The sequence below is a fragment of the Diaporthe citri genome (genome assembly GCF_014595645.1).
Source record: "Diaporthe citri strain NFHF-8-4 chromosome Unknown scaffold_3, whole genome shotgun sequence".
In the NCBI taxonomy this organism is placed as follows: domain Eukaryota; kingdom Fungi; phylum Ascomycota; class Sordariomycetes; order Diaporthales; family Diaporthaceae; genus Diaporthe; species Diaporthe citri.
In genome coordinates, this window is record NW_025064848.1 from 1049418 (window position 1) to 1075945 (window position 26528).

At 52.2% G+C, this 26528-nt stretch overlaps 9 protein-coding genes across 9 annotated transcripts; 6 read left to right on the forward strand and 3 right to left on the reverse strand.

The window, feature by feature from the left end:
• Positions 1 to 154: 154 nt before the first annotated feature.
• Positions 155 to 1851, reverse strand: INS49_007889 (uncharacterized protein; the record flags this gene model as incomplete). The annotated part of the gene is made up of 3 exons (XM_043168635.1): positions 155 to 567; positions 664 to 1116; positions 1764 to 1851. The coding sequence occupies 3 exons, from the start codon at positions 1849 to 1851 to the stop codon at positions 155 to 157; spliced, it is 954 nt and encodes a 317-aa protein (XP_043026315.1).
• A 554-nt stretch (positions 1852 to 2405) lies between these two features.
• On the reverse strand, positions 2406 to 6898 carry INS49_007890 (uncharacterized protein; the record flags this gene model as incomplete). The annotated part of the gene is made up of 2 exons (XM_043168636.1): positions 2406 to 6150; positions 6504 to 6898. 2 exons carry the CDS (start codon positions 6896 to 6898, stop codon positions 2406 to 2408), a joined length of 4140 nt encoding a protein of 1379 aa, XP_043026316.1.
• Positions 6899 to 7154: 256 nt separating this feature from the next.
• INS49_007891 (uncharacterized protein) lies at positions 7155 to 11298 on the forward strand (the record flags this gene model as incomplete). The annotated part of the gene is made up of 3 exons (XM_043168637.1): positions 7155 to 7206; positions 7879 to 8567; positions 8818 to 11298. The coding sequence occupies 3 exons, from the start codon at positions 7155 to 7157 to the stop codon at positions 11296 to 11298; spliced, it is 3222 nt and encodes a 1073-aa protein (XP_043026317.1).
• A 3307-nt stretch (positions 11299 to 14605) lies between these two features.
• On the forward strand, positions 14606 to 15989 carry INS49_007892 (uncharacterized protein; the record flags this gene model as incomplete). The annotated part of the gene is made up of 4 exons (XM_043168638.1): positions 14606 to 14635; positions 15010 to 15439; positions 15520 to 15873; positions 15952 to 15989. 4 exons carry the CDS (start codon positions 14606 to 14608, stop codon positions 15987 to 15989), a joined length of 852 nt encoding a protein of 283 aa, XP_043026318.1.
• Positions 15990 to 18527: 2538 nt separating this feature from the next.
• Positions 18528 to 18750, forward strand: INS49_007893 (uncharacterized protein; the record flags this gene model as incomplete). Its single annotated transcript, XM_043168639.1, has 2 exons — positions 18528 to 18588; positions 18614 to 18750. 2 exons carry the CDS (start codon positions 18528 to 18530, stop codon positions 18748 to 18750), a joined length of 198 nt encoding a protein of 65 aa, XP_043026319.1.
• Positions 18751 to 19289: 539 nt separating this feature from the next.
• INS49_007894 (uncharacterized protein) lies at positions 19290 to 21429 on the forward strand (the record flags this gene model as incomplete). The annotated part of the gene is made up of 6 exons (XM_043168640.1): positions 19290 to 19475; positions 19543 to 19770; positions 19829 to 19884; positions 19943 to 20011; positions 20063 to 20812; positions 20895 to 21429. 6 exons carry the CDS (start codon positions 19290 to 19292, stop codon positions 21427 to 21429), a joined length of 1824 nt encoding a protein of 607 aa, XP_043026320.1.
• A 295-nt stretch (positions 21430 to 21724) lies between these two features.
• Positions 21725 to 22195, forward strand: INS49_007895 (uncharacterized protein; the record flags this gene model as incomplete). Its single annotated transcript, XM_043168641.1, has 1 exon — positions 21725 to 22195. One exon carries the CDS (start codon positions 21725 to 21727, stop codon positions 22193 to 22195), a length of 471 nt encoding a protein of 156 aa, XP_043026321.1.
• Positions 22196 to 23109: 914 nt separating this feature from the next.
• INS49_007896 (uncharacterized protein) lies at positions 23110 to 24201 on the forward strand (the record flags this gene model as incomplete). The annotated part of the gene is made up of 4 exons (XM_043168642.1): positions 23110 to 23280; positions 23352 to 23448; positions 23589 to 23875; positions 24118 to 24201. The coding sequence occupies 4 exons, from the start codon at positions 23110 to 23112 to the stop codon at positions 24199 to 24201; spliced, it is 639 nt and encodes a 212-aa protein (XP_043026322.1).
• Positions 24202 to 24746: 545 nt separating this feature from the next.
• Positions 24747 to 25025, reverse strand: INS49_007897 (uncharacterized protein; the record flags this gene model as incomplete). Its single annotated transcript, XM_043168643.1, has 2 exons — positions 24747 to 24771; positions 24835 to 25025. 2 exons carry the CDS (start codon positions 25023 to 25025, stop codon positions 24747 to 24749), a joined length of 216 nt encoding a protein of 71 aa, XP_043026323.1.
• Positions 25026 to 26528: the final 1503 nt, after the last annotated feature.

Sequence of the window (26528 nt, forward strand, 5' to 3'; positions counted from 1 at the left end):
AGCCATTTATGGTAGTCCCAGGTGGAATAGCCACCTCTAAGTCTGCCTCCACTCCTGGCACGTAGTACATGTGTTTTTTCGGCTCGGTGCCTTCCACGGAATTGTCAGAGCCTCTCTTCCTCTTGGTCCCCGGACAATCTTGGTTGGACTCACGTCACTTCTGATCCTTACCGTCTTTGCCGCCCTCCTCCTCGGGGAACCAGCTGTCTGAGACCTGGGAGATGTTGTCTTCTCCTAGTTTCGATACATACAAACGATTGAGTTGGTCTTTCTCGTCGAGGACGAACCCAATCTGCGCTGTTTCGTGGACTTCGACAGCATCAGAAGTGGCTGGTATGGGAGTTGAGAACACAAGACCGGTGGACTTGGAGTCCACATCTGCGTGGCTGCGATACAATTGGGAAGTGCCGTTGTATGACCTGACCCAGTAGATGATGACGCGGCCGAGCAAGGTAGATGCTTTGAATTGTGGATTCTTGGATGCATCAATCATGCTGACGGGGATGAATACGCTGGCGATGGCTGTTCCCTTAATGAACAGACTGTTGTCGTGAGACACATCCACGTCTGCATTCGCAATTGTTAGTCCCTGAAAAGTTTATTCACTCACAAGAGCAGTCAATGTGGGCAGAAGGGGGAGTTTAGGGGGCAATGCAAACGCACCGGATTGGTCTTTGTTGTTGTAAGCCACAATCTTTCCCTTGGTGTGTTGATAAACAACCCACAAGCGCTTGGTATCGTGGAACATGCTCAGCGCCGTCTTGTCCCGGACATCCGGTGCAGCCAAGGCCGAATTTTTGGCCCTCGGGTCTGATACATCGCTGAGATAGATAATGTTCTCCTTGGAGGAAGTTTGGTTCTGGAAGACGATCCAGGCTTTGCGCGCAGTGCACCCTGCGATCATGCCATTTGCCGCCTTAGCCTCAGGTGTAATGGGCTCGACAAAAGGACTGACAAGCGCAATGACCTTTGATTTGGCGGCGACGCCGTACACATTGACGGTGTCGTTGAACTTGAGAGCCACAATGTTGGATGTAGGATCCAAAATCGTCGAAGGGAGTGTTTCGGGGCTCGTATTGCTTCGCGGGACACTCGTATCGGAGATGAGCGGGGCCTCTGATCGAATCCGAGGGTGTAATTACCAGGGGCGATGCGGTAGATCAAGACTCTCGAAGTGTTGATGGGGTTAAGAATGGCCGAGAAGCCAACATTTTCAGCGCTAGCGTCACCCATTTTGAGAGCTTAATGAAGTGATCAAGGGGCAAAAGGAAGGTTTGAAGATGAAGTCGAAACTTTTGCAAAGTGATGGGTTACCAAAAGACCTCTACCAGGAAGCGATGGGAGGCATGAGGGTATTCTTATCCTCTTTCTTTGTTCCATCGAAGGCGCTGTGCGGGATGGATGGAAAGTCCTCCTAACACCAGGACGACCAAAAGCGGAGTTCTGGATGGCACCATGACAAAGGATCGGAATTGCCTCGGAACAAGAGATCTGTGGTGGCTGGACCGAACGCTTTCGACCAGCTGCATGGGCCACGGAGTAGCCGAACCTCGTTGAAGAGTTTCGCCTGACGAGGATGCGCGTGACTCCTCAGAAGCTACCCAGAACTGTGCATGAAAAAATGACCTCCCTGACGCATCCGGGGGCTGCTCATGGTATTCAGCTTTACAGCCAGCCACAAACCACGCCCCCGTCTGTTGCCAAACAGGGATGAGGCATCCAGACCGCTCAATATCACGACACATCAAAGGGGTTTGGCGTACCCGCTAACGAAGTTGAAGTGGAGTCAGACGGCCCGGGCCTGCTACGGACCATGAAACCTGGGGATTGAACTAGTCCGAAAGCACGCATCGTGAGAGGGTGTGTGTATATCCACAGGAGCTTGTGATAATGACAAATGCCGCTGAAGGGGCTTCTAAGACAAACCTGAAGAATCTGTACGGGTCGGTCATATAAGTGCGTCATTCCAAAGGAGAGGCCCGGCCCCCCCCCCCCCTTTCCCTCGATGGAGACGGTTGCGTAAGAGATTGTGAATGGACTATGGATCATCTAGGAGGCTTGCCGTGATACTGAAGATGAGCCAGAACCATTCCTGTGATGTCTCGTCCCCCCTCTCCCACCCTCAAGGGACAATCCAGTCGCGCTGGGGTGCGCCTGGGCCAGCTGGGTTGAAAGAGGAAGGGGAGAGAAGGCTTCAGCTTGACTGTCCGCCAAAGATAATCTTCCTAATCCGGTAAAAGATGGGCCGGCGCGGCGGTATAAGAGCTTGAATTCTTCAAGCGATATCTACACACGCACATGTGATATGTCTCGTCACAAGAAGGCTTGCATGGTAGCATTTGGCTAGAACCTTGCCATTATGGACACCATTCCAGATGAGATCACCGCTAGCTCGCTTAGGTTCCTCAATCCGCGGCTCCGCTTGCCATCTGTAAGTATCCTTCGAGGGCTGTGTATGGGCCCCGTTCCAGTCGCGAAGTTCCGTCCACCGGATCCACTGCCAGTGGCATGAACTTCTCCAGCTGCCCATGATCGCCGCCTCCGCCGCCGCCGCCACTCGTGTTGCTGGCATGTTTCTCCACGGTGGCGTTAGCACCCTCATCCATGTACGGCTGAAGCCAAGTCCACTGACCCAGGGAACCGCCCGGCAGCAGCACCCCCGTCTCGCCTTTCTGCTTGGCCACAAGTTTTGGCGGCAGCTTCCCCTGCACGAGTCTCCTGGACTCAATAAAATCGGGCACGTCGCTGGTCACCAGCACAGGGCCTATGTGGAAGAAGGCCGAGATCTTGTCCAGGGCTGACTGCCAAGTCCAGTTTGGCAGAACGAGTTCCTTGACTGGTAGGATGGCCGAGTAGGCGTGGACCGGAGAGAAAGGGTCGACAATGGCACCGAAGACATTGAGCTGCTCATTCGCAATGTCGTCGAAGTCGTCAATGGAGATGTGATCCCCGTCGGGGCCGAGTGGGTCGATGTAGTGTGGTGGGAGACGGGGGTAGTTCTCCTGCGATATCTGCTCGACCGGGCTGGCCTTGCTCGTCCCCACAGACTTGGCCATCTTGTTCAGCTCGACATCAAATAGTACCGTTTGCGGCGAGAAGTGTGTGTAGATCGAGTCTAGATCCAAAGCATCCCCGGGCTTGAGAGCGGACAGGGGTTTGAAATAGCCCACAAGCCCGTCGAACCCTCGCTCCCGGTCTCCGAGCTTGACCGGAAATCGATAGAAGGAGGCATCGTACGCCTCATCACGCTCGCATCCTGGGCCGGGGGTAGCCCTTGTTGCCGTCGACTTGTACAGCTTCTTGCGCACGGGGCCATCCCCGACGAGCTGGCTTTCCTGTTGCGGCACAGCTAGCTCCAGCGACCAGCCCATGTTGACCAAGGCGAGAGGCTTTCCAATGAGCGCGCTCTTGAACTCGGAATACGCACTCGGTGCAGCAGTGCCTGTGCTGGCGCTTGCAGCTGACAGCATGGCCATGAAGGGCTGCAGGTAGCCTTCGGTGGTAGCCACCGTCTGTACCAGCCTGGCAAGTTGCCTGGCTGCAACACCTCCATCTACTGGTCCGCCTCTGTCTGTGCCATCAGGGTCGTCCGGCTCCTGGAATGGCAGCCAGTCTGGAGACGTGAGCGCTCCGTTGGGGCCTCCCAGCCGAACTTCGCGATAAAAAGCACCGGAAGGTAGGAAGAATTGGAGGCCGTAGTTGGCATAGTTGACAACTACCCAGCCCCAGATCGGAGAGTCCCAGTCATGCGCTGCTCGCCAGAATGGCTTCCTGAATTTGGGTTTATCAGCAGCCACAGGACTCTCTGAACTGGCGGTCTTGGCGGTTGGCTCTGCTGGTACGGCCCAACAGGCGTTGATGCGCGCGGACTGGTTGATCTGCGGCGGGACCTGGACGAATTCACACTTCGGGTCTGCCTCATCTAAAGCATCTTCCACAGTGTTGGGGAGCAGGCGTCCGCCTTTTTTCACCTTGAAGCCTGGTGAGTACCAGTCGCTGAGACAGGGCCAGGCCCTCGGCACCTCTTCTGGTGGCGCATTGTCTGGCACCGGCGTCGGGTCTAAGAGATGGACGACTTGGCCGAATTTGTCAACAATGTTGACCCTGTTCAGTCTGAACTGGCCGTGAATGACGGGTTTGAAAGATGACGGTCCGTCTGGACCCGAGATTGACTTTTTTGCAGCTCCGTATGGAGTCACATCTGTCTCTATTCCCATGGAAGCCATCTGTTTACCCTTGAAACCAGCATCAGGACGCTGAGCCTCGCGAAGGAACTCCATGGTTCCCTCCTTGGGATCCCGGATAGATGGTTTGACATGATTCCCCTGCTCGACGGTTTGTAGATGGCCATTAAAGCCGCTGAGCGGTGCCGAGAGGAACTGCAACTTGTGCAAATTTTCTACCAGCTTGCATCGTTCTTTTTGTGGGAGATACTCGTTCAGCTGCGAAGGAAGTGTGTCGAATAGCAGTTGAGTGATTTTCGTCTCTATACTGAAACTTGGTTGAGGTAGGATGAGGATGCGCCCCGAGAACGAGCGTCGGTCCTCTGACTTGGAGTAAGTCTGCGCGAGATCCACGCCATTCTTGATGCCATAGTGCGTTTTGGCTCCTTCGCTGTGCCACCATCTGGAATCTGACATTTCCCAGTCATTGTGCGAAACATGAACGTACTGAGTTTCCCACTCAAGGAACAGCGGGAACCAAGGCTGTGTCCCGTTCCAGTCGTCGCGCCATACCTTTTCGCCTTTGATGTCTCTACCCAGACGATCATGGAAAAGAGGAATCTCCGATTGAAGAGGCGGGCGGGTGACAGTCTCCCCAAGCTCCCTGAGGGGGAGCATTGATCCATCTATCAAGCCTCGTTCGGCGAGTTCGCTTGGCTCGTCAGGATGACCGTCATCACTGTCCTGACGGCGGTCGCGAAGAAGCATAAACTCGCGCAGCAGATTCTTGGTAGACTCCTGCATCCAGCTAGGCAGCTTGGCGTCCACGACATTTTTGAAGAACGCAGCCCATGGTGCATCATCTCCGACAGTGGCTGGCTTCATGACTTGGCAATCAAGACGCACCAGAAGGGCCAGCAGGTAGTCGATCTCCCAACCAGAACGCACTCCACCGACGAGCAGAGTCGGATCTCGTTGTTGTGCAAAGGGAGGGTGAACACCGCATTCAAAGTCCTTGACTTTGTTCGGATGCTGTGGGTCATTACCAGATTTGTCCTCAATGATTCTGTCGAAGTCGTCTACCGTCTTTGACAGCACTTGAATCTCTTCAACCAGACGGTCTACCTCGTGTCTGCTGTCAGCGTCCTTCTGTGCTTTTGTCACGGCAAGCCACCAATTGGAGAAGACCGCAAGTCTCCCTGCCTTGAGCCGTCTCTTCGCCGCATCTCTGAGCCGGCAGTAGCGGTTCAGCTCAACGAGATCGTCTTGCTTATCCTCGGGCAATGCTGGTTTCTCACCCGTTGCCTTGTCTCCACTGGCCGCTGCGTGGTACTGGTCTCCGCCGTCAAAGCGCGCAAAGTTCCAGTTGTACATCAGGTCTGATGCCTGGACATGAGACTCGACGCCATCATCCCGACTCAACAAGATAGCCTCGAGGCGCTTGAGCGCTGCCTCAACTTGCCCCTTGGGAGTGTCCTTGTCAACCTTCTCATGGGCTCCAGCGTAGGCCATCAATGCGTCCATGGGTGTTGTTCCAATGGCTACTGGTTGCTGTCCTCCTAAGAGATGCGCATATTGATCGGCCTGCACGTTGTCCGGAGCTTTGTTGAAATCCCACGTCACGTCATACATGGCGCCGTGACAGACTGCCCGAGTCTCAGTCTGTGCTGCTTCAGTGCTGGCAGCAAACCAATCTGCAATCTCTTTTGGATACTCAGCCATGGGTTCGGGAAACTTCTGAAACCCTTTGATCTTGACGTTAAGCTCTTGAAAACGCTGCTGACGCGTCTGCCAGCCCTCTTTGGTCTTTTTGAGTGCCATGATATCGCTCGGGCTCTTTGAGTTCCAGCCGATGATCGAATAGCTACACTTGGCAGCCGTTGCATACAGGTTCTTCTTGTCGTCGAAGCAGAAGTTGTCGACGATGGAGAACACGTTGGAGCAGTGGGTCTGAGTCTGGGAAGAGTTCGTTCGAAGAGCCCATGAGCTGCAAAGGGATTCTGCTTTTTGTCTTGTCGGGCTCACCACCCGCTGGCGCTGTCTCGTTCCACAAATCTGCGTCTTTCTTATCGCCAATGAAGATCTCTGCTTGCTTGTCCAACACGCTCTCACCCGGGGCAGGTGTCGACGTGCTCACGAACGGAGAGACGTCAACCTGGAGGTCTGCGGTTTCCTCAATGATGTCGATTGGATTGACTAGTTCGTTTTTGTCATCTCGTGGGCCGTCCAGAGTTCGGCAGCGGTCGCTCTCGACAACCCAGGCCATGATAGGCTTTCAACACATCTCGGGCTTCCTTTGGCTGCACAGTGGCCATGTCGTGAATTTGGCGTACGACCAACCATCTTGTCGGAACTTCCGGGAAGTCTGGTAGGCCGCGAGAGTCCTTGCCCCTGTCCTCGGTGCTGGTCGCGCCACTGCGATAGATGCGCGGAATCGTCCAGTGCAGATAGATGCCGCGTCGCCCCGGTCGCCTCACCCCCGATCCGAGATCCGTGATCCGCGAGTTCAAGTCCGCTCCTGTTTGATGGCCGCCTGGATTTGGCGCAATGGTGTGGATGTCGACGTCGTTGAGTATGTCTGACTGAAGATAAGAGTCATCCAAACGGAGGAAAGTGTAGTTAGGCTGGGATATGGGAGCTATTTTCGCCTTGCCCGGACCCCCTTGGCAGACCGCGTCGTTGAGAACAAAAGCATCAAGCTTCACGGGAATAAGCACATTTTGATTGGCAGTCATTGTTGATGCAACAAGAGCTGAAGAAAGATGATTGCTTGAATAGCCTGACTGGGCAAGGGTGCTTCGCTCTCGCGGAAGTCACGATAGCTGTGTGCGTGACGAGATAACTAGAAAGGCTGGTGGAGCAGTGACCAGGCTCAGATCGCTTTCAAGCTGTGTCCAAAGTGCGTGCTGTACTGAACAGCAGGTGGGTGGACAAGAAAACCAGCTAAACAAAGCCACTATAACGATGGGATCATACTGAGGTACTTTGCTAATGGTACGCCTCGGCGTGATCCTGCAGCCGGCCCCAGACCCCTTGCCTTTCCGTTCCATTGCGGAGAATTCCAGCTCATGCAAGGGACCCTTCGACACAGTTTAGAGCGTGTAGTGAGTTTTAAGACAAATCAAAGATTAGTGTGCAAATTGACAGCTGAAACATGGATGTTAAAGTGGGGAATAGGAATGGCGGGCGTCGGTAGTGGCGTGTTCAGCCAGCCATCGGAGCCACTGCGGATTTCTTTACCATTCCAGCGCCCAAGGGTCGTCAGGGTCTGTGGTGCACTGCTCTCGAAGTCCACAAGGCGGATGGAGAATCAAAACTTTGCACTGTGGCCTCGTCTGAGCGGTACATCACCCGAAAATCCCTTGGCGCTCTCCTATGGTATAGTGGCGACATCGCAGTCGATCGAGAGTCCCTTCCAATGTGGATGATCAAGACACTCATCTGTTCTTCACCACTGATATACGGATCTCGGCAGACAACACAATCAAACATAAGCCCATAATAGTCACCGAGAATCCCCACTGCAAATAAACCGATTACGCCATGGCCCTTCGAGGGAAATATCGACATCTAACTCTCCACCATGAACGCCACCTCCTAAACAACACGTCGCCCGCTCTTCAACCAGGAGAATCGCGTTTTCTATCCTATCAACTGCCGTCGCTCCCAGCAGGCGAATACAACATCTCCATCAATCAGCATGTTACTGCACCAGGCAAACCCGGCGATGTAAATGCGGAACCCGCTAAGAAGTCGTTTGAGGTTGTTGCACCGGAGTGGGCATTGAGCACCAGCGCAGATGGTGGCCATGCCCAGGGAGAGAGCAACGGCGACGACGACTCGAACGTCATTCTATCCGTGTTTCCTGCACCAGGTGAAACGGCGCCGTCTTTTCGAACACTTCCGCACATAGTGCTTCGCGATCCACAGCTACCATGGGCTCGCCTCGCCAGTCAAAAGGTTCCAGACAACCATGCCAACGAGATTCCCTGGTTTGCACTAGTTGTTTTCACCGCCGATGAGCTTACGCTCGACGAGGACCATCGCACCTCGTATTTCAATGGACTGAGCATTAATGAGACGCTTGGATGGGACATACCTGTTGGCAAGGTCTCCTCAGTCCTTGACACATCACCAGAGAAGAAAGACCGGCTTGCCAATTTCATCCCGCTCCCCAATCAGAGAGATGTTGACGCTGAAGTCAAGACGAGCTTAATTGCTGTGCCGAGTGGAGTCTTCAAGAAACTGTTCACCAATGCGAAAAGCGAGAATGAGTTCGACATCTCTCCTTATCGTTTCATGACCCATGTTCGGAATGTCGCAGCAGCTGGCACAATGTCGGCTGCAGTCGCCAACGATGATCCTAATCCGAAGACGAATGGCACGGCCACATTCAGCATGACCGTTTCTCATCGTCTTGGCCCAACAGATGTGACGGCCAACGCCCGTGCTGGCCCATCTCGTCTCGCTCCAAGGAATCGATACAAAGCCGGTCAAGATCGTTGATGGAAAAGAGCACGTTCTCATGACAAGCTTGTACAGCTGGACGTACACAGCTCTCCCTCCGGGTGCCCCTGATGTAGTCAGCATGTTGCGCTACCTAGGTAACAAGGACCGAGGCTTGAAAGTCCTTCGTTCGGGTCTCACTAGCCAGGGAGTCCCGGAAGGAGATGGCGATGAGAAGGTGATCAGCGACATTGTAACGCGCCGCCAGATGGATGGCTACACGCTTGTACGCCATCGTACCGTGACTGGTGAGCAGACAACTGCAATGGTGCGAGGACCTCTGACACCCACCAAAGTACCTCATCCACTGCACAAAGATGTTGTCTTTCAGTCCAACTTCGGCACAGATCTCCAGATCCTGGATCCTGATCTCGGGCTTATGGATTTGTCATATGCCTCGGCTTGGCAGCTAGGAAAGACACTTGCCCTGGCAGATCCGTCCTTCACGGCTGCTCTGGCCCGGCTGCGCACCAAGATCCACGAAGATGCCCTCGAAGCCGCCAGAAAAGACATCTTCAAGAGGCTCAGAACCGAGGAAGCAGCATTGGGCACTCTTGGCGACGATGAGCACGAGCATTCTGTCTTGACTGAAACGGACTCTCGCTCGACCTACGTTCCTAAAAGCAGAATCAAAGCGGATGTTGCCGATCTCGTTGGTGCCCTCAACCACATCAACTCTGATGTGCATGTGTCTGGGACCTGCTTTTCCACCAACCGCTGGAATCGGAGGCTCCTGAAGCAGAAAGATGACGGTCCAGATCTCTTCAGTCTCCGCTCCGAGCACGTATTTCATCAGATGGGCCAGCATGCCCAGTACATCACGGACGACAACGCCAACACACCCGATGGCGGACCATACAACTACCACAGCGTCCCGAACAGTACTGATTATGCTATGGTACAGGAATGGGTTCTCGACAAGTTGCATCTCGCTGGGATTCCAGCTCAATATCTTCTTCCGGATCCATCTCACCTCCCACCAGAGTCTCTCCGTTTGTTCCATGTTGACGCAAACTGGACTGATGCCATGGTAGATGGTGCCCTCAGTCTAGCAAATCATTTGGCTGACAAACCAGAAGAGGACTTTACCCGGTCGTCCCTGAAGAATACACTGAATCGTTACTTCAAGACTCCGATCACTGGTAGTTACAAACAGCAAATTCCGACCTACGGGTTCATTCTCCGCTCGCAGCTACTAGTCCAGTTCCCAGACCTTGCCGTGAGTGCGGATTTTGAAAAGATCCATACACAAGAGGACTGGGCCAATGCCAAACCCGCGGTCCCAATCCTCGTCCAACGGCGCCTTGCAGCAGATACGATGCTCGTTCTATTCGACAGGGACCCGCCGGAGCTGTCCAAACTCACGCTCACTTTGCCTGCCCACCAGCAAACATTCATAGCGGCCTTCCAGTTCGACGAAACAACAGATGATGTAGAAATGCACTACAAACGCGTCTATGCCACAGGAGCCGACGAGCCACTGCCAGTCGACCAGGAGCATCGCCGGGAGCCACTAGGGGTTCCCATGCCTGAATGCAAGTTCAGCCGCTCGCGCATTTTCGATTGGGAGGCGAGAACGCTCAAGATTCAGGAATACGCCGATTTGGTGCACGATAACTTGAAAAAGTACATGCCAGATGGCCAGTACCAAACGCAGGCGCCAACCTCAGCCGTCATGGCCCTGCAGCTCAACGAGCCAATTTACACCCTCGTCATCACAGCTGCTTTACCGGAGCTACCAACAGGGCCGGGTCACAGCCAGAAGCCTCCAGCCCTCACGAGTGAAGTAGAGTTCGGCCGCTGGGATCTGTTCCGCCATGAAGAATCAGAGATGTTTCAGTTCCATCCCCCGGCCTTTCCCGGCGAGAAATACAAACCCAGATCCTCTCTTCAGGGGCCGGAGAAAGCAGTTTTGTTCCAGCCGACCAAGCTCCCTGTCTGCCGAAATGAAGCTCAACAGCGCGGCGACCAAGACTGGGTCATGATAGCTGGTAACGCAGACGGAAAGGACGGCAACGAGATACTACCGCCTCCAGAAATTCCCATGCCACTTCCTGACGTGGCCAAACCTCCCTTGGTTTTCAACGTCTTCCCCTTGGGCAGGCCAACTTCCAACGTGCCCACCAACAGCCACGTTCCACTCGACCTTATTTTCGACATTCGGGCTTACCCACAACTCCAGTACTGGGCGTTGCGCGTGACACACTTCGACCTCAACATCCCCATCGCGCCCTACACAGACCCGCCAACAACCCCCCTGCCCGACCCGGACGATGACCAGACCAACCGCGCCCTCCTCCGCAGCAATGCGCCGGAAGGCCCCGCCCCTTCTATGCTTTACAACATCCGCTTCAACGTCGTTCGCCAGCGCTGGGACGTCAAGAACGGCTCACTTGACGTGACGGTCCTGCCGCGCACGCGCTGGGGCGTGGCCACGCAGACCTTTGACGAGGCCAGCTTCCTCTTGCCGCTTGCCGCCGTGTTTCCCTGGAAGGTGCCTCGAGGCAAGAAGTACCCGTTCCAGGTCCTGGTGACAGCTTACATGAGGGACCCCCATGATCCGCCGGATATACCGGATACTCAGTACGTCTACACCGTGACCAAATACATGGACTGTCCCGGTGTATGAGACAACCGGCCGCATCGTAGAGATCAGCACCAGAAGGATCGGTACCACTATTGAGGCTCTCGGCTTCTGATATTTGAATTCTTCAGTTATTTAGTTAGTCAATTATTTATTTGTTCCTGTCCTCCGCCTCGACCTGCTCTGTAAGCAAAGTGTATGGTTGGCAGACTTTTCCTCTCACCTCGGGACGGTCGCAAAAGCCGTCCAGGGGCCGGCGACCAGCGACCCGCGACCCGGGCCACCGGGTAGATGCACGCCCTGTGTGGCGCAATATTGGCGCAAACACCAAGACTGAAGCCAGGCATTTCGAAGCTGGCCATGCTTGCCGCTCGGGCACGGTCTGTTTATGGTAGTCAAGCTCACGCTGCATCATGCCGTTTAATTTTGTCTGACAAGGACGCGGCCGTACGGGTCCGGGGGATTGACGTCTGCCTCGAAACCACGGTGTGGGAGCAGGACCTCGAGCCCACTTTGGAATTCTACGGCAAGGTCAACCCTCTCATTCCGAATTGGCCCCCACGGCCCCGGAAAAATGGTCAGCTGACTTCACGGTCCACACCAGATGCGCAGAAATATTTGATCAATACATAGCTCACACGGTGCTGATAGAGGGCGAATCAGCAGGTACAAGGGACTGTAACTTGCTCTTTTCATCGGCATATTAGATACTTGGTTAACAGCGCACAATAGCAATTTCATCAAAAGTCTAAAGATAAGCTCAGACTTCGATGAAAAACGCTCCAGCGAGTGCTTCTTGATCTCGGTTTGAGTCGGCTTGACATTTCAACTACAAATGACAATGAAGAGTAATATTGCTACTTACCCCGAGGATCGATGGAGAAAGTGGCTTAATCTCAACTATGATCGGAACGGTTGTACCAGCCACCAATTACACAAGTCCTGTAGTGCAATATATACACTCTAGTATAGAAAGCAAACTGACGTTAGAATACTGTGACAGGCTTGCATCTACAAACAATCTGGAAATCCCATCAGCTTACCTGGTTAACGTGACCCAGATGTATTGGACGAGATCAATACCTGACTCTTTTGGCGTTTATCCGAGCGAAACTGCCTTCTCGGATGCAACCCTCGAACCTGCATACGGGCAGCCACGCTTACTCTCATTTGCAATCAATCGTATCGTTTTGGCGCTAATGAGCTGCACAACACACACCACACCCTTTTTCAATCGCACTTCATTCAAGTTTCTTAATATAGCTTTAATTTAATAATTACCTATACTAAAAAAAAGCTGCTTTCTTTTTAATTCTTTTAATATAAATTTAAGGAGGGAAAAGAAAGTATTAAAGGTATAAAGTATGTTTAAATTAAGATTAAAAATAACTTAAGTTAAAGTTAAATTTAAAGGAGTAGTAAAGAATAATAAAATTTAAGAATTACATTAAAATTACTATAAATAAGGGGTAATTATACTTAAATTTACTTAAAAATACTTTTTCCTTAAAATTTTAAATTTATCTTTAAAATTAAATATTAATATACCTTATACTTTAAATAATTCCGTTATCTTTTTTAAATAAATATTAAAAAAATTAAAAAAAAGTAATTATCTTTTAATATAAGATATATTTAAATTAAGGGTATATTTATTATATAAAAGGTAAAAATAATTAAAAAACAAAGTAAGGAGGAAAAAGGGTATAGTATATATTATGCAGCTCACTACTTTTATTTATAATTAATTATATCATTTTAGCGCTAATAAGCTGCATAATACATACCACACTCTTTTTTAATTATACTTTATTTAAGTTTCTTAATATAGCTTTAATTTAATAATTACTTATATTAAAAGAAAGCTGCTTTTTTTTTAATTCTTTTAATATAGATTTAAGGAGGGAAAAGAAAGTATTAAAGGTATAAGATATATTTAAATTAAGGTTAAAAATAACTTAAGTTAAAGTTAAATTTAAAAAAATAATAAAGGATAATAAAATTTAAGAATTATATTAAAATTATTATAAATAAAGGGTAATTATACTTAAATTTACTTAAAAATACCTTTCCTTTAAAATTTTAAATTTATCTTTAAAATTAAATATTAACATACCTTATACCTTAAATAATTTCTTTACCCTTCTTAAATAAATATTAAAAGAATTAAAAAAAAAGCAATTATCTTTTAATATAGGGTATATTTGGATTAAGGGTATATTTATTATGTAGAAGGTAAAAATAGTTGAAAAATAAAGTAAGGAGGAAAAAGGGTGTGGTGTGTATTGTGCAGCTTACTAGCGCTAAAACGATATGATTGATTGCAAATGAGAGTAGCGCCAAAACGATACGATTGATTGCAAATGAGAGTACGTTGTAATTAATCTCACGCACCTCCAACAGGCCTATCAAAATCAGCTCACACCATCAACCAAGAAAGGTTAGTCCACGCCGTGAAATGTGTCTATTGTCTTTGCTAAGTATTCCCCACGCCGTGTCTAGATCTGAGGAATTCCGAGCTCCAAACGCGACCCGACCATTCAAATGGCTCTCCGGTCCCAAGAAAACACGTACCCACCATCTTCACATATTGCTGCCTGGATAGTCCCACGTGTGTCCAATGCAGGCACAATGCAGGGTCTCCAGTAGTGGTTAATTCACTTGGGTAGTCGTCCCAATGGAGCGTGTTGGCGTCCGCTTGAATTTGGCCAAGATTCGAGACTGGTCCATTTGATGTAGCCTAAGTGTTCACAGTGTAACCCGGTGATTTGTTTGAATGAGCCTAGGGTCTCTGTTCTGTGTTGCCTATGGCTTGCTACGATAATCTCCAAGCCGTTCTGGGAAAGCGTTTCTAATCATGGCGAAAACGCGAAGGATATGTGATTGCAAAATAATGATCGATGTGCTGCTAGTAAATTTTGTTCCCCGTGGTAATAGCAATAGTACTACAGCGTTTCAGGCAACAAGGCCACATTTCAAGTAATGACAAGTTGCCTGCCCGTAAAATTTCATAACACTCATTCTTCTGTTCCAGCTTGCCGAAGTCAAATCAGAAGCAAGCAATGGGCAACAGCCTGCACTATCATACATACTAATAGACCCGTTGGCGATAGCCTGTGAGCGGCGGGCAGAGGTAGAATCAGGGGCTTACAGCCAGTAACTGGCACAACACAGAGCTCTTAGCTTACGTCCTCCTTACTGTCCTATATTGTCAAAAAAAAAAAAAAGTACTTGCTATGTATTGTTCCAAGGCAGTCACACCGGGCCCCAGCTACGAATGCCAAGTAGAATCGATGAATTACACGGCGCATTCCAACCACCAAGAAGAACTATACCGAAGTACATGCCAAGCATGTTCCTGTGCAAGAAGGTCAGAATACCTGTAAGCCAAGGATTACATCGATGGCTTGGAGGTCGTCCAAAAGTCGATAGTCTGCTTCTCGCCCGTGAGAATTTCGCCAATTCAGCCAACATACGATGTTATGCTCAGCATCAAATGCCAACAGCGAGGAGACTCATGTCAAGTATAAATACCTGCCTCTTTATCGCACTGAAGCACGATCAGCTTGCTCTAGCCGTCGCCTCAATGAGAAAAGTCCCCTCCATTCTCTAAAAAGCACTGAGAACAGCCATGATGACCAAGCTCGTGACGGGTGTCCTTGCGTTGTGCCTTGCACAAACCACTTATTCACTCCCCACTGCCGAAAGTGAGCCTTCGTTCACACCCCTGGGTATTGGTACCACCGGGAGTCCCAGGCCGGGATCGCCAGCATCAACGAGGGCCTGATCCCCGAGTTCGTCGCCCTCGACGCCGAGATCCTGAGGGGCGTCGTCGAGAGCAACGTCACGGAGGTGCCGCCCTCGGATTTCGGCGTCGATGCTGCCCAGGCAGAGAGAAGAGGCATCATAGGCGCAGTGGACGACCGCGTCCGCTGGACCGACAGGAACTTCCCATATTCCCCAATCGGCCGTATCCAGTGGGGTGGCGTCTGGTGCTCGGCCACCCTCGTCGGCCCACGCCATGTGGCCACGGCCTTGCACTGTATCCCGGAGCAGGGCACGCCGATAGTCTTCCAGCCCGCGTACGCCGGCGGGGATACGTATCCTTCATCTGCTGTGCAGTTCGTGCTCAATTCGGGCGTGCCCATCGGGGCCCCGTGCTGGGAATTCAGCGACTGGGCCATCCGTAAGTCTTCCTGCCCCTGAAGCGTTAGCTACCTCACCGCGGGCACCGAGAGGCTAACGCTCGAATCCCTGCTCTTCCAGTGGTCCTCAAAGATCGCATCGGCGATCAGCGCGGCTACTTCGGGGCTCGGGTCATTGAGGACCAGCACCTGAACAAGAACGTCTGGTACCACCTGGGCTACCCGCAGGACCGTGACGGCGGGACCCAGCCCTACCGACAGGGCCAGATCACGGTGGCGAGGCTCGGCGGGTCCTCGGATTGCCCCAACGAGAGAAGGGCCATGCTCGTCACGGACGCCGACGCCATCGGCGGCCAGTCCGGGGGCCCTCTCTGGCTGGGCCCCGAGTGGGATGCCAATGGCAACCGTTACGTCTATGGTGTATGCAGTGCGACCAGCAGCCTTGACACTGCCTTCTCGGGTGGTACTATCTTTAGTACGTGGATTCTCTTTCTTGCATCTCCAGAATATTCTCTTTCGAATACTTATGTCCTGTTACTAAAAAAACGTGCAGCTCAATGGGTCGGAGCTGCTAGGATCAATTATCCCTGAAAGATGTAGTAGCGAGATTAATGTCAAATCCGGCTCTGAATACAAATTCTCTAAGTCCGAAGACTGGTCGGCAAGAAAAGACGTGAACATGATGCGATTCCATCATCTGGCTTCTTGTATAGGCAACTTTCAGTATATGATAGACGCATTTCTCGTGATGCTGTGGCTGGTCGGTGTATAGGTCGTAAGACTAGACAATCTATCCTGCGCATTTTCACGCCAGCATCCATAAGTAGCTCTACTCGCCAGATTATTCTGCTAATCTCCCGTACCTATGGACATATATCAGTGACTAAGCGTTAGATGTTGATCGCCGTCTGCAATTGTGTAGAACAAAACTAATCGTAGCTGTCTATCAATGATCAGATTCGACTGTCCAGCAACGGCCAGGCTCATTGAATTTATTTCGGTGACCAAGATCTGTCATTCAGTATAATCAACACCAGTGTCTCCACAGGATTTGATGTCAACTTCAGAATTGGGAACAACTTTATAAAAAAACAAGGAATGTGTTCGCAGACTCAGCAGGGCTCACACGATCATGCAGCAGCCGGGAGTCCTGAGCACGAACCTGTCTATAGCACGTGTACTAGGCAACCCCTTGTAAGGCAATACTCAAGTGTGTCGTCCTACAAAAGGATGGCACCAGTCCTTCCGGGTACCTCGATGACTTCCAATCTTGGCTGGAGTGAAAGGGTCTAGCTGCTAATTTCTGTCAAGCTGGTCGTCACAACATGAGAATCAGCCTGGACCTGACCGAGCAGAACAGGCAAGGGGAAACCTCATTCGGTTGATACAAGCATGAAACAACGAAGAAAAGCAACTTTGAGATACCAACATTTATGCATGCCACTGAGGTAACTGGCGAGTGGGAGAATTTTGATGGCCAGGGCAGCTAACCGAGCGCTTGGTCAGATGGGGACATTCCAAAAACGGCGCAGGGAGATGCTAGAACACTGGATCGTGCACACTCAAAACATCGATGTGAATGAGGAATGGACGACACTCTCACGTGCTCTTGTCCCTATGCTCTTGGTGCTTGCAAGCGTGCTTTTGGCCATACACTATCTCAGCTGCCGGAGCCAGATGGCACCCCCGAGGAAGCGATTTAATGCCTGGCCTATGGAAAGCTACCTGAGTCCGCTGCCTGGCTGCTCTGCGGCCGCATCCTCGTATGAATCGCGTTACACATGCATGCCTTTTCCTCGACATCGACTGTTGACCGTTCTCCAGTCCTCTATGTAGAAGCTGTATTATCCCAACACCATAGTACAGTCAACCGTGAACCCGGAAGGCTTCTTCCCGGGCCTTGGACAAAGCAAAAGATCTTTGTGGACGATGTGAGCATCGAAAATGTCGCCTGTCCGGTCGGTACACGGCTGGTTGAGAAAGTCTATCCGAATGTTGTGAGCTGATATATGTAGAGGACAGCAGTGTCTCATTTCGGATCGATGAAGCAAACAGAACATGACTCAGACCAATCGGCAGTGATGGCATGATGTTGATCGTTGCTCACCTTGGCCTGAACGCCCACCGACGGTAGCATCGAACCGTCGTCCGTGAGTGACCCCTGCGACGTCAAGCGGTGCCAGCAGTGAAGTCACGCTCCGACCCAACCCGTGCGATTGCTAGCGATGGTTGGGATGCTGCTGTCATCGAAGGGAGACTGAATTGCCTCTGAAACTGTTCAGTGTTCGGAAGAGTTGGGTTTGACAGTACACGTAAAGCATCGATGGAAATTTCGGCGACATTTCTGGAAGCCCGTGTGTAGCTGAAGCTCAGCCGGTGCCCATCAGCTCCCTAGTCTAACATCCATGAAGGGTCGTGACGGACGTCACCCTCGCCGGATGGCTAAACCTAAAAGCCCCAGACAGGCCGACATTGCCTCAATAGTTACTCCGGAGCGCGCGTGCTCAGCTGCAACCCAATTGCCAATTGGGAGGAGGTTGGGACTCAGTGCAGCGCACAGCGAAATACGGTAGAACTTAATTCCCATTAACCTCCCCCTTTGGCGTCGCCGTAGCGCGTGCGCATGGTTTCAAGAACCGCCAAGAGCCCTGCCGACCTGCTACGAGAAGAGTCTCCATAGAAACCCCAGAGCCGCTATGGAGACAACCAAGGCGGGCCGAGGAGAGTGCGGGGCCCCGCAATCTAAGTGGATCATTCCCCGTGAACAGTTTTCAGGGATTGAAGCTACGGATGAAGACGGGGGCTGAGGAAGTCATACGGCACAGGTAGCGTGGAGACAAAGCGTGTCCGGCGGCCATAAGAGGGCCCGCGGTGCTGCCGACATGGGCAGAGAGCCCTAGGTGCCAGACACGAGCAAACAGAGCACGAATCCGCAGTGCTCTGGTGAGCCTGCCGCTGTGAAACAATGCGCGTGTTGGCTTCCAAGGTCTCCAGAAAGACGTCAGATCGGGTTGCATTGTCAGCACCGTATCGCTTGCTTTTATTAAGCCTGCAGCTCGGCCACATGTTGTAGTCACAACACTGTACGGTCGTACATGATGCAGCACGGACTGGTGTGTGACAGCAACCATGGCCCAAATGGGGCCCAAGTTGAGCCTCAACGCCGCCGATCGCACCCAAACGGGCACGGGTACGATCTTGCTAATCGCCCGCAGGGCTTCGTGAGCCTCCTGACAATCACCGTCACCTCATGGCCCAGAACGGCGCCACGTTTTCTAGCCCCGGCGGTCGTAAAATCTACCCTCCGCCCCAGCTCCGGCTGAGTTTGACCAAGACAAGCGCAAGGGGCTAGTGTTCCTTCGAAGGAGAGTAGCCCAATGGCGCCAAGGGTCTAGAGAGATCTGATGCTGGTGGTTGCACACGCTTCACCATAGCACGCATCATCTACTTCCCGTTGGCTCCCACCAAGGACCGCAAGCCCGGCCACATCTCTTTGTTCGACCCAAGGCGGGATCGTCAGCCTGGCAGGCGGGATGTGCTCGACAACTAACTATTGGACGGAACTAAGCCCGTTGAAGCCCATCAGAGCGAAACCTAATGCGGTGACTCGCAGGCCTTGGCGGGCAGGCTGGCCTAGGAATTTCAGTGCCGGGCCAGGGGTCCAGCATGTTCATGTTCCATGAGTGCGGAGAGCAGAAATTAACCCGGCGAGATGCCTCAAAGCGCGCAGGTAGCGCCATGCGATGCTACGGTTCATCTGAGACCCAACTGGCTTTTTAATCAATCAATCCATCCTGTCGCGGCGCGTCTGGTATCGCTCTCTCTCTCCCCCCACGATATACGAAATAAGCAGCATCATCAACCCGATTTGAACACATACAAACAGCCAGCATGGAGATGGACGAGATCCGGGCGCAGGCCTACGATGGCAAGGGCCCGACAATTGCCCACGTCAACAACCAAGGGGACCCTGAGAGTCCTAGCACGGACAGCTACCAGCGGGCCGGGCAGCCAGTTCAGACGGGACCCAACGCCCCGGAGCCGCGAGTTTCGTTGTCAACAATACTGGCCGTCTTTGTCAGTCAATCTCCTTGAGACAAGATTGCCATTGTTGACTTCACACTAACATCGAGATGGCAAACAGTTTATGGGCCTCTCGTATGTACCCGCTATCAGCGGTGGTCTGCTTCTCCCCACCGGTATCCTGCAGCAGATCGGACAGCAATTGGGCGACACGGAGAACACTATATGGATTCCTGGCGGATGGTCTGTCGCCTCCGCCGTTGCTTTCTCTATCGCAGGCGGTCTCAGTGATGTGTTCGGCCGCCGCTGGGTGCTTATGGCTGGCCAGCTCCTGACTTTGATCGGCGGTGTGAGTTCGGAGCTCGTTGAAGTTTGAAGGAGTACGTACCGTGCTGACAAGTATGCAGATCGTTGCTGCTGTTGCGAACTCAACTCTCCAGGTCGCTGCAGGGACAACAATCATGTAGGTGTTTAAACGGGCCTCGTACTTCTTCTTTCACGCATATGCTGACCAGAAACAGTGGCTTCGGCGCTGGCACTATCTTCGTTGGGTATCCAGGAATTTCAGAACTGCTTCCTAACAAATACCGGTATGTTGGCTTTGAGACACAGAGACTGATATCAATACTGACGTCCAACAGAGGCATTGGTCTTGGCTGGACCGAATTCTGCATCAACATCCCCTGGGGTTGCCTCAGCGTGTACCTCGCGACCCAACTCCTGATCCACGCGACATGGCGGTGGTGCTTCTACATTGCCATCATCTACGCCGTGATCTGTATCGCCGGCACGTTCGTGTGCTACTTCCCACCCTCTCGACCCCAGCATGACTACGAGAAGTCGCGATGGCAGGAATTCAAGGAACTCGACTTCATCGGCCTTGCCCTCTTTACAGCCGGCCTCTGCATCTTCCTCGTGGGAATGACGGATCTCGGACACGCGAACTTCTCCGTCCCTCTCGTCGCCTCCACGATCACCATCGGCGCCGTCATCTTCGTGGCCAGCTTCTGGTACGACTTTACCCAGCCGAAGAACCCCATCTTCCCGTTCAAGCTGTTCGCCATGTTCCGGGAGTTCACCGTGCACCTAATCATCCTGTTCATCTCGGGCATGGTCTGGCAGGCGATCGTCACGCTCGCCCCGCAGATCACCTTGTACGCCTTCACGAATGATCCCATCCAGATCGGAATTACCATGATCCCCTCCACAATGTCCGGAGTCCTGGGTGGTTGGATTATTCCATCCTTTGTCCACAAGATCAAGCATATTCGGTACCAGATCATGTTTGCCCTCCTGATGCAGTGCGCGTTCACTGCCAGCTACGCTGCAGTTGTTCCATCAAACCGGATGGCCTGGAGTGCGATGCAGCTGTTCGGACAGTCCTGTTTCACGTGAGTACCTTCACTTGCCCTGGGACTGCAGTCATCGGCCTATCATATATTCAACCTTGAAAGTATCTAACCAATTTAACAGATGGGTAACCACCCTCGCATACGTCTCTTCCGGCCTCTTCGTCCCAGTCGAAGAGCTAGGCGTCAGCGCCGGTCTCCTCGGGACGTTCCGCTCGGCAGGAGGCTCCGTCGGCAACGCCATCTTCAGCACGATCCTGACGTCCGTCGCCAACAAGAACCTGGGCAACAACCTGGCCGGGGCCGCCATCGGCGCCGGCTTCGACCCCACCAACCTCGGCGCCCTCATCCCGGCCGTCATCCAGAACGCCGTCGGCGTGCCCTTCGCGTTCGACGCCGTGCCCGGGGCCACGCCCGCGGTCATCGCCGCCACCGGCGCCGCGTTCAAGGAGACGTACTCCAACGCCTTCAGGATGGTCTGCTACGCCACGATCCCGTTCTGTCTTGTGGCTACCGGTGTGGCCTTCTGGGTGAAGGATCCCTCGCACCTGCTGAACAACCATGTCGCCGTTCAGCAGGAGAAGGAGGTTCTTTCTGGAGTCGAGCGTCGTCCGGACGCCGTGGTTGGGGAGCGTGTTGATGAGAGTTACAAGATCTAGAGTGGCTGATGTGGCAGGTGGCTGGCCACAATATCACTGCTATTGAACTTTACGACGACGGTCAGCAATGCGATGAAGATGTTAGCGATTTTTAATTGTCTTTTTAACGAGGTCATGTACATGCGGGTTAGATGCATCAGTTGTAAAATACTCGAGAGCTGTGGAAATGCATAACTCATATTCGATGTCTACGTGCAAATAACATTCGATTCCCAAAGATCACGTCCACCCCAAGCGTTCACAGAATCGGCCCAACACAATGGCCAACCGTCTCCGCGCTTGACTGCGACGCAGAATGAGGTCGAGCGGAAAGAAACTGCCTCGGGAGACTACGTTTGGAGGTCCAAACAAACAACCAAGTCTCAACATTCAGAAGGACGCCGCGCCGCCTCCATATAACGCACTGGACCTTCTTCGTGACGGAACTCCTCAGGCCCCAAGAAACACAGACGAGAGTGAGACCGTCGAATCTCTTCGTGCCCGGAACCCGGCGACTCGGCCTCCTCGCAAGACCTCGCACATCTTGAACCCTCCCCCACACAAGACGACGCCTATTGGAGCCGCTACGGCAGCCGCTTCAAGTGCTATGATCTGTGTAGTCCGAGCTCTCGACGAGGAAGATCGCAGAATGGTCGCCGCACGTACTGCCCAAGCGATTTCTGTCGCTGTCTCCACCTCACGCTCTTACGCTTCCTTCGTTGCTGCTGTAACTGCTGCTGAGAGCACCGCTTTTCTTCTTCTAGAATCCCACCGTGACCGAGGGTGAATAAGATCAAAGATATCCACGTTCCTTGGAAGACAACAAAAAGTATCCAAGAATTTCCAACTCACATGCTACATCTTGGCCCAGTACCAATATGTCTCTTTCAACGAAGCCAATACTATAGGCTGCCAGGGATTGATCTATGATTTTGCTTTCGTGTGCTCATGATTATATGACATCCTGGAGGAAATGCAGCTCCGTAACTGTCCTTTCCCTGATGTTTTGACTCATCTGGACTCTTCGTTCATGTACAACAGCCCTACTAACCCCTTTCACACCGTACACCGCTCTATACCTGATGAAGAAGCCACGCAGCCATCTTGGACTATCAAGCAAAATAGAAATTGCTGGAGATATTAATTTCACATCTGCATGTTCATAAATAACGGCCATTCTAAGCACTCAGGAGATCATGCTCTTGTTTCCATCAGGCTTGCAGACATTCTAATCTACATCAAATTCCAGGCATATATAAACGTTGTACCACGTGGAGTTATCGAGAATGACGGTAGAATCACCAAAGAAAGTCAGCACAGGAAATGGTAAAGAACCAAAAACAGGGCAACGTTTATTCGAACTCAGTAAGTATATACGTAGTTACTAAGAATAGAAAAAGAAAAACGAAGAAAACACCCCCCGCCCCCTAAAAGAAAACCAAAACCACGGCAGAAAACGAAAAAAAAAAAAAAAGGGCAACTACCGCCTTCACCACGGCCGCCGCTGCCTCCCCCACCGCAGGCTGCGGCTGCTAAATAGAATGTGTCCGGGCAAAAATCCTCGAACCTGATCCTTTTCTCTTCTGGATTCTCCCGAAGCTCACACAATTTCGTTCTCCTGGTGTAACAACAAGAAACCCGGCACACTCCTTTGAAGAGACAACAACAAGCCTCAACAAAACCTCACGACGCTCATTCACAATGTCTTCCTCTACCGACGAGCCCCTGGATCAGCAAACCATCATCATCAAGGAGGCTTCCACGCCTCAGTCCATCGCCAACATTCTCTCCGGCATTGATCCTGCAACAAATGAGTTTACCAATCTGATCACTCGCGTCCTGGGCATCCGCGGTCTGGCCATGGCATCCGGAGTGATGAAGATCTACCTGCACGCGTATGAGATTTTGTCACACGGTTTGGCTGATAAAAAGTTTGCCCTCAGCTGGTGCTGGTGTTGCTGCTCCTACTCGTCCTTGTCCTCGTCCTCGCCATGGCCCTCGCCCTTGGCTCCCTGCTGCTCCTGCTGCTCCTGGGTCCAGGTGAACACGGCGGCTAGCCCGCAGGCGACGGCGGCTGGGGCTGGAGCTGGAGCTGAAGCTGAGCTGAAGCTGAGCTGGATCTGAGCTGGATCTGAGCTGCAGCTGAGCTGGAGCTGAGCTGGAGCTGAGCTGGAGCTGAGCTGGGCTGGGCATGGGCCTGTTGTTGGTGCTGATGCTGGTGGTGGTGCTGGTGCTGGTCCTGATGGTGGTATTGGTGCTGCTGGGGCTGCTGCTGCCACCGCTCCGCCTCCTCGCCCCCGCCCTTGCCCTCGGCGCCCTCCTGCTGCCCCTGCTGGTGCTCCTGCTGTTACTCCTCCTCATCCTCCTCGTCCTCGTCCTCCTCCTCCGCGGCGAGGCCGCGCGCACGGCGCCACGCCCGGCACAGAGAGGGCGAGCAGGACGCCCAGCGCACAAACGAGGCTGCCCGGTAAGAATAGATAATACCGCAAGGATGATTACAGCAACCTCTCTTTCGGGCTGCTAGGCGGGAATCACGAGGATGGGGCTGTTGGTAGGAGGCATATTGATGAAGGTGGTTGATGAATGTGGTTGATGGTGTCGGCGCCAGCCACCCCTCGCCGCCACCGCGGTCACGACAACGTGTTCCAGTAGTGGAACCAGGCCTACTCATCATGGATCTCCCTTCCTCGACTCTAACAGATTAAACAGAGGTGTGCCGAGATGATTGGCATGACATTGTGTGATCGTCCAGACGCGCCGAAACACTGCGTCGGTGTTAGTCACGGAGCGTGATGTTATGCATTTGCACTTTCCAAAACACAACAGACAGGGAATCATGACTTACTCATTGTCATTTTGTATGTGTCTGTGTCTTGTGTCTTCGAGCCCGAGGAAGAGCAGGCCCAGCAAGAGTGACCACCTCGAATGAGGCTGAGGTTTAGGCTGAGGCTGCTTCTGCTCCCACAGGCGATGTGGCTCTAGGCGGCTGCGGTGGTGAGGGGGCTACCACTCGCCTTGGTCATCTCGGCCGTTGTGATAGCAATCGTCATTATCGGTGCCAGTTTCTCCTACTCGTTCCTTTGACCTTTTCCGCTGCTACCGCCGCAGACGGCCCATGCGTTCCAGCCCGGAACCAGATCCAGGTACAGGGCCTGTCCAGGTATTCGGGCCACTTGGTCAGCCGCAACGCCAAATAAGTGATTTGGACAAGACATAGTTGTAAGTTGCCTGGTGCGGAAAATAATGCTGACCAGAACGTCCGCCATGATCGCAAAGCTTGGGTGTGTCTTCGCGCCCCGTTGCCTTCCGACGCCACTGGGGCCTGGCTCCGTTCAAAATCATGGTTCGGTCAGGATCCACATCCTGAAAACCAAATCTGTCAGCTAGAATCCAACCAAGACTTTCGACAACACTCGAAGTACTCACGAAAACCAAGGTCGGGTCTGCCGCCAGACCTGGGGCACCAGCAGCCAGAGAGTGAAGCATAGCCTAATGCAGGCGCGGAGCATGATGCTTGAGTCCTTGAAAACGCTGTGGCGTTCGTATGTCTCGATGATGAGGTTGGTCATCTTGATGAAGGCAGGATCGACGACGGGATTTTTCGTCTTGGAGATCATCTGGAGTTGACGGCTCAAGCATGTTGGCAGCCTGGGGCAACGAAAGAGATGTTGGTCGGGTCTGAGGTTATGTCCTCTGCTCTTGACGGCTGCTTCAGGCGCTCCAACATCGGCGCCGCCGCCTCTTCTTCTTCGTTGTTGTCGATGACGATTTATGTTGCGTCCAATTCTCAGGAAAATTGCTGTCGAGTGGTTGGGTTCTCGTCCAAATTGGGTACAGCTGCACAGGTCGGTCATGGAGTTCAGTAGCAACCCAAAATATGTGAGCGTGAGGAGAACTTCTAGTTCGGACTGCTAAAACGAGGAAAAGGAAAACTCTTCAAGGTGAGCGTCTGCGCCAGGGGGCAATGCTGTCAATCCTCGCCTACTGCAGATGTGTTTGTTCTGGTAACACCTGGACCTGCCTGAGTGGACAGCAATTCTCAGTCAAACCGGGACGCAGGATAGACCCGGGATGAGTTTACGTCACGGGCACTACCACGCGCAAGTGCGAGTATAGCCCTTGCTGCTAATTTTGTGCTCTGCGCGACTGCTGTTGTAAACATAAAGGGCAATTGGATGTGCAAGAGCGGAAAGCACGAGCTGGGCGGAGGAAGGCACCTGCGTTGTCTCGACCTGCCAGCAGATGACTTTGCTGCAACGTTGAATGACTCTCATTGAGAGGATTGATGAAGAAATAAGTTAAGAGTTCTCCCGGAGGAGTGTGTCTCGCTGAATGTAATCTCAAAGAAGGCTAGCCCATTGGACGACATATGAATTAGCAAAGGAATCTCTGTCGCCAGCGGATGTGTTGGTAGCTGCAGTCGATCTGTTCCGGCCCAACAACAGGATGCTGGCATAATCTACGGGTGTACCCAGTCTGTCCAATGTTTTGTTAAGGCCTAGGAATTCAAGTGAAGGCAAAAGTTCTCTTCGAGATCTGGCTGAAGAGCAATACAAGCAGACAAATCTAACTGACTCTCTGTGTAAGCCTCACACCATACGGATGTCTTCACATAGTTCTGAAATATATGGTCGAGGTACTGCGAGCGTAATTTGTAAATCAGATCTGTACTCGTGATTTAAGGCCCATTCATGCCTGGAACACTGGACGGCCCGTGTAATATTTGGAAGAGAAACGACCTACCCACTGTTACAAGCCCGGATCGTATGGTCCGCGGTGCTATGATTATACAATGGAGAAAGATTCTCAGTGGACCCAGATGCAATAGAATCCTGGATACCCTGGTCTTGAGAAAATCCTCCATTTTCAAAATAAGCGTAACAAGTCACCAGTAACGCGGATCTCATTCGAGAAAACGAGCCCAAGCGAGTGGTGACACGGATCATTCCGAACGCTATTCTACAGCGATAACCCTTGTCAAGCTCCAGATGGAATCCGATTTACTTCGCGTCGTTCTCGCGCACAAGCCCGATTTCTTGGACAGGGCATTTTGTATGCAATTGCAAGCATTGCTTCATTCATTTTCATGGTATGGGCAACCTGACCAGCCATTGGGAAAG